Source organism: Elephantulus edwardii, unplaced genomic scaffold, assembly GCF_000299155.1.
Source record: "Elephantulus edwardii isolate Elephantulus edwardi_28Jun2011 unplaced genomic scaffold, EleEdw1.0 scaffold00161, whole genome shotgun sequence".
NCBI classification, from domain to species: domain Eukaryota; kingdom Metazoa; phylum Chordata; class Mammalia; order Macroscelidea; family Macroscelididae; genus Elephantulus; species Elephantulus edwardii.
In genome coordinates, this window is record NW_006399911.1 from 116,690 (window position 1) to 126,507 (window position 9,818).

Here is a 9,818-nt window from a genome sequence, read left to right on the forward strand (position 1 = left end):
TCCCTTTGTGACTGAGATACCTCACTCAGCATAATGTCCTCCAGGTTCACCCATTTTGAATAATATTGCATGAGTTCCTTGTTTTTCAATGCAGCATAGGAAAGGGAGTATTTTTATCTACCTAATAATGTCTTAAACAGGGACTAACCTTAGACATTTCTTCTTAGTTTCGTTCATCCCACACCAGGAGCTAAGGAATACAAGTAGTAGTACTCCACTTAAGACATGTTTCTGTAGTTGTCAGTTCTGATACAATAGCTCATTTTCTAAACTTTTTATTATCATTGCCTGTTATTATCAGTATTTTTATAAATCTGACCTTTATTTGTCTCTGGGGTTGGAAACTTTCCATATAAATTTATGTGTGTATTTTAATACATACCTAGATTATGGAAAATACACAAATCATAAAGATTTACCCTAGTGACCAATAAAACTGAATGTTTACTCCAATACAGGAATTGGATATTTTTGCCATTTGTCAGCTGTGGTAACAGGTCTGTTTCTAGAAGGGCCTAAATCGTTTACGTTAACCTGGGGAATGGAGTGGCAGAATATGACTGAGAGTTGTCTGTATGATCCTTTTGAAATATATATATATTATGCTTACTTCTCACTTCTTCTTAAATCTGTCTGTCAGCCTTAGCAAAGTGATCAATGTTGAGATCCGTGTTTTGAAGCAGCTGAAATCCCTGATTGGGTTTAAACAATCTTCTGCTCATCCTTTCACTTTAAAATATTCCTGAACTTCCCTCCTTCCTTTTTCCCATTATTCTTCATCCTTTTATTTTTTCCCCTCTTCAAAATCTATTAAATCCTGCTCTGTCAGTTCCCTTTCCTTGTGATGTATAAGCTGTTCCACATTGGCATTATCAGATTACTCTTTACTATATACTATTACGTTGTTGTTCTTGTTATGTTCCATGGAGTTGCCTGCAACTCATAGCAACCCTGTGTACAACAGCCCTGAACCCTGCTCTGTCCTGAGCCAACCTCATCATCTTTGACACACCTACTCCCATGACCCCAGTCACTGAACCAATCCATCTCATCGAGGATCTGCCTCTCTTGTGCTGTCCCCCCACCCTCCCAAGCATGATGTCCCTCTCCAAGGACTGATGTCTCCTTGCAACATGTCCAAAGTATTTCAGATGGAGCTTCAGAATTCTTGCCTCTACGGAGCAGCCTGGTTTCACTCTCTCCAGGACTAACCTGTTTGTTCTCCTATTCAGTATTCTTCTCCAGCACCACAACTCAAAGGTATTAATTCTCCTATTATCCCTAGTCATTGTCCAGCTTTCTGATGCATAGCATGTAATTGCAGTGACCATGGCCTGGGTCAGGCATGGACAAAAGGGAAAAAAAGTGCAAAGGGGGAAAAAAAACGCAACAAAACTCCCAACCAGATAGCTATCTGTGTGGTTTGTTATAAACCAAATTACCATAAATTGAGGACTGCCTGTACGTGTATGTGTAAGTTGAACAATGAATAAGGAAAATCAAAGGAGAATCATTGCCTTTGAATGTAATGTTAGTGAAGCGTATTGAAAAGACTGTGGACTTGCAAAAGAAAAAAACAATCTGACTTGAAGGAAGTGCAGCCAGAGTGTTTATTATAGGCGAGCTGATGAAACTTAGTCTCATATACTTGGGGCATGTCCTTGGAAGAACACATCATGCTGGGAAAAGTCAGAGAAAGAGAGGAAGACCCTCAAACACGATAGATTGCTACAGTGACTGCAGTGGTGAGCTTGAGCATGTGAGAGATCTTAATGATGGCACAGGGTAGGGCAAGGTTGACATCTGTTTTCTTAGGTCATAGGAGTTTTAGGCAATTCAGCGGCACCTAACCACACCAACTACCCTTGTACTACCTATCTCAAGCAGGCATGCCTCATATAGCATAGTGTGAATAACGTTTTTATATGCTTTGGGAAACCCCCAAAATATTCATGATTCACTTTATTTATTTAGTTAGTTAGTTAGTTAGTTAGTTAGTTAGTTAGTTAGTTAGTTAGTTAGTTATTTAGTTATTTAGTTATTTAGTTAGTTAGTTAGTTAGTTAGTTAGTTAGTTAGTTAGTTAGTTAGTTAGTTAGTTATTGATTGATTGATTGTGGTCTTGAACCACACCTAAGGCATTCTTGAGATTTGCGTGTACATCCTGAGTTAATATGTAAATTTTAAAGACCCATGTTAAAACATTTTGGTGAATGCTTTTAAGTGCCTAGTCTTTGCAGTTATGCAGAAGGATCTTTACTAGGAAACCACTCTCTGCAAGAAAAATACTTAGAATTTTATCTGTTCTGAAAGTCTAGAAACCATAGATATTTCATACTTGCCCTCTGACCAGTAAGCATGTCTTTCTGTCTCTCAGTGACACTCCTCCCTTTAACTTCAAAATATGTTGTGATTTTCCTTAATTAAACTAACCTCGATTTGTCCCTCTAGCCTCAAGTGACTGTTGTTGGATGTTTTCACTTTTTCAATAGTGAATGTACATTTTCTAATTACTCATATGCTCCCTAAACTTTACAGAGTCCAGTTTCTATCCTTGTTTCACTCTAAGTTCTAAGTGTCTTTGTAGTGCTTTTCACTGTTTTCGGAGAATTTATTTTTCAACTTTAACTCACAGATTTATACTTTAACTGTGGTTCTGTGAACTCCATGTAACTGGGATAATGTCGCTATCTTGGAACAATTCAGTGGTCCTCATCTATTGTTCTTTATCAGAACTTCTCTATGCATTGGGTACTATTTAACATGACTTAATTTTTTTTAATCCCTCTTCTGTGCTGTGTAATGTTCTTTCTCTGGAGGAAATTTGTTGGCATTTAGGCCTGGACAACCATGGCTCATAATAGCCTAGAAAATGTGAAACTCTGCAATGAAGAATGTTCCACAGTTACATGCCAGTAACCTTGAGGGATGTTAAATTAGGGATTCCTGCTTTCAGCTGTATTAAGCTGAGCAGGGTTCCAGCCTACTGTTTAACCAGACCGCGGGTTATTCCCTCACAGATCAAGTGCAGAGAGGATGCTGTGCCCAGCTGGCATGGGGCCCCACGTTTTTTATCACAGTCCAGGGGCCTCCTGGTTTCCTCTTCTGCATCTTTAGTTCATCTGTGCCTGTCATCCTTATTTCCTTAAAGATGGTCACTTCACCTCTAGAGAGGATGCAGGAGGGCAGAACAGTGGCACAAATTTCAGGAATGCCAAACTTAAGGATCACCCGTGACATCAGTATGCACCTCATTGATGCCTCTTTGTAAAGGAAAGGAGCCCTAGAGGAACAACGGGTTGAGTACTGCGCTGTGAAGCAAAGGGTTGACCATTCAAACCCACAAGTAGCTTTGTGGGAGAAGGATTTATTTATCTCCTTGGAAACCCTATGGGGTCGTTCTGAGTTCTATCCTGCAGGGTCTCTGGAGTTTACTAGATGGCTTTGGCTAGGGAAGTTTTAAAAAAATGATTCTTAACCTGGACATACTGCCTTTTCAAACAAAATTAGGGTTTTTTACTTAAGGAAGAAGGGAAAAATAGATTCTGGGAAATCACTTGCCAGAGGTGATGTGTGCTGGGTTAGACAGGTTGTTCATAGAAGCAGTTAGCTACACATTGTGCTTCCTCCTGTTCTTGATTCTCCTTCTGCAGTCGCTCCCGTGAATAATGAGCAGTTGTACCTTCCGTGGCCTCTTACAAACTATTAAGAGCCCAGGAATTCGCTTAGCTAATTCTTAACTCACACATTGCTATCAAATTGGAACACGTCAGCTGACTCTCCACTGGGTTTTTAGAGGCTGCAAATTGCATGGAGATTGCCCATCTTTCTTCCATAGAGAACTGGTGGAGTCAAACCTCCTAGGAGTGCCTTTGGGTCTGCAGCATAACTCCTTACCCACTAGGCCACTAGAGCTCTAGGAGGTAAAAAGAAGCACTGAACACATTATTGGACCAATACTGAGATGTCCCATGAAGCCGTAATCAACTTAAACAGGGAACTAGATCCTGTGAGGTATTTCGGTGTGCCTAGGAAGCCTCGGCAGCTATTCTTTTTTTGTTTTCTTTTTTGTCATTTTAAAATGTCTGCCACAAAACTTTTGCCAATTTAACTTTTTACTGGTATACAGCTTATTGACAGTGTTCAACAATCAGTTAAGAAACCCCACAATTAATACTATTTTCCTTCACTATAAGTCTAAATTCAGTAAATTTTGAGCAATAACTACTTTCCTCTTCCCTCCCACCTTGCTAAACGTGAAATTTGCCCTTTCTTGTCATTTTTATATAACTGAGGTTATACAGTATTTGCCCTTTTGTGATTACTTCTCTTAGATAATGCCTTTAAGCTCCAGCCATGCATGTATAAAGGCTCATTTCCCAGTCTGGCTGAGTTGTAGTTCACTGTATGTATATGCCACATTTTGGTGGGCTTTTGGATTGATTGTTTCCACTTTTAGGCTATTGTGAATGGGAATGCAGTGAATATGGTATACAAGCCTCATTTTGAGTCTCAGCTGAGTCTCAGCTTTTTTATATCTTTTTAATATATGCCTAGTTGTAGAATTGTTGGAGGAAGTTCTGGTGGCCTAGAGGGTAAGTTCTTGCACTGTCAACCCAAAGGCCAGCAGTTCAAATCTACCAACTATTTAATGGGAGAAAGATGGGCAGTCTCTTTCTGTTTGATTTACAGACTATGAGTCCATTTTGACTTCCTGGCAGTGAGTTGAGAGGTGAAGTTAGTGCAGGTCAGATGGTGCTACCCACCTCACCCCCCCGTTTTTACACTTAGCCATTCCAGCAAGCATGAAGTGGTTGAAAGCAGAGAATACCAAAAGAATGTCTATTGTATTTTATTGACTATGCAAAGGCATTTGACCAGATCATAACAAATTATTACTAGCATTGAGAAGAATGAGAATTCCAGAACACTTAATTGTGTTCATGAGAAATCTATACCTAGATCAAGAAACTGTTGTCCAAACAGAGCAAAGGAACGCTGCATGTTTTAAAATCAGGAGGCTGTGTGTCAAGTTTGTATCCTTTCCCCATATCTATTTAGTTGGTAATGCTGAGCAGCTCACTCATGAAATTAGACTCTGTGAAGAGGAATGTGGCATCAGGATGAGAGGAAGGCTCATCAACAATCTGTGTTCTACAGATGACACAGCATTCCTTACTGAAAGTTGGGAGGCTTTGGGATGCTTACTGTAGAGGATCAAAGACTATATAGCCTTGAACATGGATTGCTTCTCAACATTAAGAAGATAAAAAGCCTCACTACTGGGCCAATAGACAACATCATGATAGGTGGAAAAAGGATTGAAATTGTCAATAATTACACTAATTATTGTACTTGTATCAGCAATCAGCTCCCTGGTTTGTACCTGCAGTCAGGAAATCAGTAGATGTATTGCATTGGGTAAGTTCACTGTCATGGATTTCTCCAAACTGCTGAGGTGCAGTGATGTCGCTTTGAAGGCTTAGGTGCAACTAATTCAGGCCATGGTCTTTTCAGTTCCTTACTATGCATTTGAGAGATGGAGAGTGAATAAAGATGACTGAAGAATTGATGAGTTGTAGTGTTGAAGAAGAGCACTAACTATCCCAGAGACTATGAAGAAAACCTCAAACAGATGTGTCTTGGGAAAAGTGCAGCCAGAGTCCTCCTTCAATGCAAGAATGGCAAAAATTTGTCTTGTGTATTTTAGGCATGTTGCTAGGAGAAGCTGTTTCTTAGAAAGGGTTATCATGCTTAGAAAGGTGGAGGGTGAAAGAGAGGAAGAACCTTAATGTGATGGATAGACATAATGATTGCAGCCATGGGCTCAAGTGTATCAGAGGTGAGGAGGACGGCGCAGGAAGGACAGGGTTCAGATCTGCCTTTCATGGGGTCACTAACCCGATGGCATAACAACAGCATTGCCCAATAACAATGAGCATCTTTTTGTGTGTTAATTGGTCATTTGAAAGTTCTATTCAAGTCCTTTCTCCATTAAATTATTGGATTGTCTTTTTGTTAGTTATCAGAGTTATCAAAATTTCATATATACTTTGGTTATTCAATTCTTGTCACTTTTAAAATGTCTGAAGATAATTTCCCAGTCAGTAGCTTTCTTGCCTTTTCACCTTTTCTTAGCAAAATATTTTTATATCTGCTGTGTGTTTTTTTATTTGCTGCCAATTGATATTTCCTCAAATAGGAAATTTAATGGCTCACCTATTTACATTTTTCCAAAATTTCATTCTTGTTTGGGTAAAACCCCATAAAATTTATATTTGTAGCTATTATTTACTTTTTATTTCCTTACTTATTTGTATTTGTTTAAGCCACTTTGACTTACAGGTTTAGATTTTATTTCACATTGCCAGTAATTGTGTTTTTTTGGTTTTTTGTTTTCTAAATTTTATTCTTTTTGTGTGTGTGTACCATCAAATCAGATCTGACTCGTACAGGAGATTGCCCCTCCTTCTCCAGCAGAGCATCTGGTGCATTTGAGCCGCATACCTCTGGGATTGCAGTGTAGCTTCTTGCCACTAGGCCATCAGAGCTCCCTTCAGTAACTGTGTTTTAAAACATTTTTGCAGATTTATTTTCCTTTACAGCCTATTACTATACTGCAGCATTTTAACTGACATTACACATTTTTCCACAGGTGATATTCTTGAATTCCATGGTCCAGAAGGAACAGGAAAAACAGAAATGCTCTATCATTTGACAGCCCGGTGTATACTTCCAAAGTCAGAAGATGGCCTGGAAATAGAAGTCTTGTTTATTGATACCGATCACCACTTTGATATGCTTCGCCTTGTGACGGTTCTTGAGCACAAACTGTCCCAAAGCTCTGAGGAGACGGTCAAGTCTTGTCTTGGGAGATTGTTCTTGGTATGCTGCAATAGCAGCTCCCAGTTACTTCTTACACTTTACTCCCTGGAAGCTATGTTCTGTAGCCACCCCTCGCTTTGCCTTTTGATTTTGGATAGCTTGTCAGCTTTTTACTGGATAGACCGAGCCAATGGAGGAGAAAGTGTTAACTTGCAGGAATCTACTCTGAGGAAGTGTTCTCAATTCTTAGAGAGACTTGTGAGTGAGTATCGCTTGATTCTTTTTGCATCAACACAAAGCATCATGCAGAAATCCACCAACTCAACAGAAGGAGCTTCTGCTTCTGACTTTAAGTGCCCAGGAAATGACTACATAGACTACAGACCCTATCTCTGTAAGACATGGCAACAGATGGTAAAGCACAGATTTTTTTTTTCCAAACAAGAGGATTCTCAAGGGAACAACCAATTTGCCTTAGTTTCACGAAACTTGAAAAGTAATCGTTTAAAAAAGCATTTTTTTATTATTGGAGAAAGTGGGATTGAATTTTCTTAATATGTATCATGAATTAGTCTCTTGCAAAATAATGTACAATTTATTAAAAGCCTTTTATATAGTCGAATGTTGTGTTTCTAAAATTTTAGACCCAAGGGAATTACCACAGCAATATTTCTGTATAAAATCAATTTCTTAAACTCACACAGCAGGACTTCAGACTTTGGTTTTTAGGTTATTGAAGAGTAATCAGATATTAATTAAATTTTGTAATAAACTTGTATCAAAATTAAATAAATTATATAAAAAAATTAAACCTAAAAATATGGACTTTTCTAACTTTGTTTCACATTTTAAAAATGCACTGAAGTATTTTTAAAAGTTTAGGTGAATTTTTAATATCTCCTGTTACTCCTTTGGCAAACTATGACTGAAAAAAAATTATATTTAATTTCTGTGTAAGGAATAGTAAACTCAAGGCTATTTATTTGCTTCTCATGAAGGACGATAGAAGAAAAACCAATGCCTTTGAGTTGTGGTGCTGGAGAAGAGTATTAAATATACCATGGACTGCTAGGAGAATAAACAGATTTGTACTGAAGAGGTTGAAACCAACATGCTCCTTGGAGGCAAGGATTCTGAAGCTCTGTCTGACATACTTTGGGCATGTTGCAGGGAGGGACCAGTCCTTGGGCAGGAATATCATGCTTGGAAGAGTGGCAGGACAGCACAGGAGAGGAAGAGCGTAGATGAGGTGGATTGACTCAGTCTAGGGTAATGGGGATAGGTGTGTCAGAGACAATGAGGTTGGCTTAAGATAGAGCAGTGTTCAGAGCTGTTGTACAGAGGCTCACTATGAGTCACAAGTGACTCAACGGCACATAACAATGACAACAACAACATCCTTTTTTTCTGAGTAACTAGATTATGAAGTCTCAGAGCATTTTTGTTAGACTCACACCTAAATACCAGGACTAAATAGGACTAAATGCCAGGAAGTTGCACTGTGGTTTGGTTTTGTATAATTTTTCAAGTAAAGACAAATGATATACCCCAATGACTTTGTTGATGTAGGTTTTGAAATATGTATCATTTCCATGTTGAGTAATAAGTGAAGGCTACAACTGTATGTTACTAGTATTTTTTTTACTCATTTATAATAATTCAGACATGCTCTGAACTTGATGGAGTGACTTTCAGCTGAGGGCAGGACAAGGCTGTCCTGTGCCATGAGGACCAGTGAAGCCACAGTGGGGAGCATGCATCTCAAGGGCCAAAGGAAGATAGTGTAGTGAAGGAAGAAAATCTTAGGACTTCTATTTATACAATTTTAAGAAAAAACAAAATGATTTTGATGCTTGTTGTTCAGATTGACCACAATGCTCCCATTCAGCACGTGTGTCAGATTGTCATGTCACCCACGTACATGAAGTGAAAGTGAAATGCACTGATGTTATTTTCATGGGTCTGTCCATTAATGTATGTTATGTCTCATTAAAATGATTACTATAAACTTACCTAACTAAAAAAAAAAAAAAAAGTAGTCTTGTTACTTTTCTCTCCAGGGTATTTCAAGGATAGAGTTGGCCATATTGCATATTTTGCATATTCATAACATATTTTACATACCTTGCATAATTCTCTCAATTAATTTGAATAACCAAGTTGACTGAGTATGCATTTTTATGTCTTCATGGATATGCAAAATTTACATTTTACCAGCAATGCCCTTCTTTGTCATTTGTACAGAGGAATTCTTGGCTTCTTTTATGCATATGCCACTAGTTTTATGCTCACTAGTCTCATTTCTGATTAAAAGGAAGAAGGATTTGCATAATTTATCACTGGATCATAAGCCTCAGATCCCATAGGTCAGCACTCTGCTTTGAGATGATAATCAATCCAGGAATTACTAGCCAGCCTCCAGCTAACTGCGAGATAGGGATCCAAATTGACACAACTGGTCTATCAGAAGGCCAACAGCAGTTGAACTCTTACCAATATACTGTATTTATGAGAAAGTAAATTGTCTGAGGTTTAACATTAACATTCTTTAAACACATTTACATAGTCAAAAAATATTGTCAAAACCAACAGCTTCGTGCACCTCAGTTCTACATTAAGGTCTTCATATTCTTTGGTGTTCTATAATCCTCACATCATCTTCAGAACAGTAGCACTTAACAAAGAAGAAATCTAGGCTTGAGTGGTTCCAATGACTAGCCCACATGAACTGAGTCTGGATTTGAAACCTGAGTTCTGTTCTCCCTTTCCCGCTAAGTTGTTCTTACTTGAAATGCCCTATTTATCAGTCACACAAATCATCAGATTAGAGACTCTACAGCAATTAAAATTATTTTTATCCTTACATTTTTAGTTTTCTAAAAATGTATTTGTACAAAATTTATTAGTTTTTAATTTAAATGAAATTTCTTTAAATTTAAATTAAATTTAAAATTTATTTATTTCTAATTTTCTAAAAATTTATTTGTAAAAAAA

At 38.0% G+C, this 9,818-nt stretch overlaps 1 protein-coding gene across 1 annotated transcript in view; it reads left to right on the forward strand.

Moving 5' to 3' along the window:
• Positions 1–7,379, forward strand: part of LOC102872079 (DNA repair protein XRCC2-like) — an 18,124-nt gene extending 10,745 nt beyond the window's left edge. The window contains exon 3 of the mRNA XM_006895183.1: positions 6,655–7,379. Coding sequence (XP_006895245.1) covers positions 6,655–7,379 — 725 coding nt within the window. The remainder of the gene's footprint in view (positions 1–6,654) is intronic.
• Positions 7,380–9,818: the final 2,439 nt, after the last annotated feature.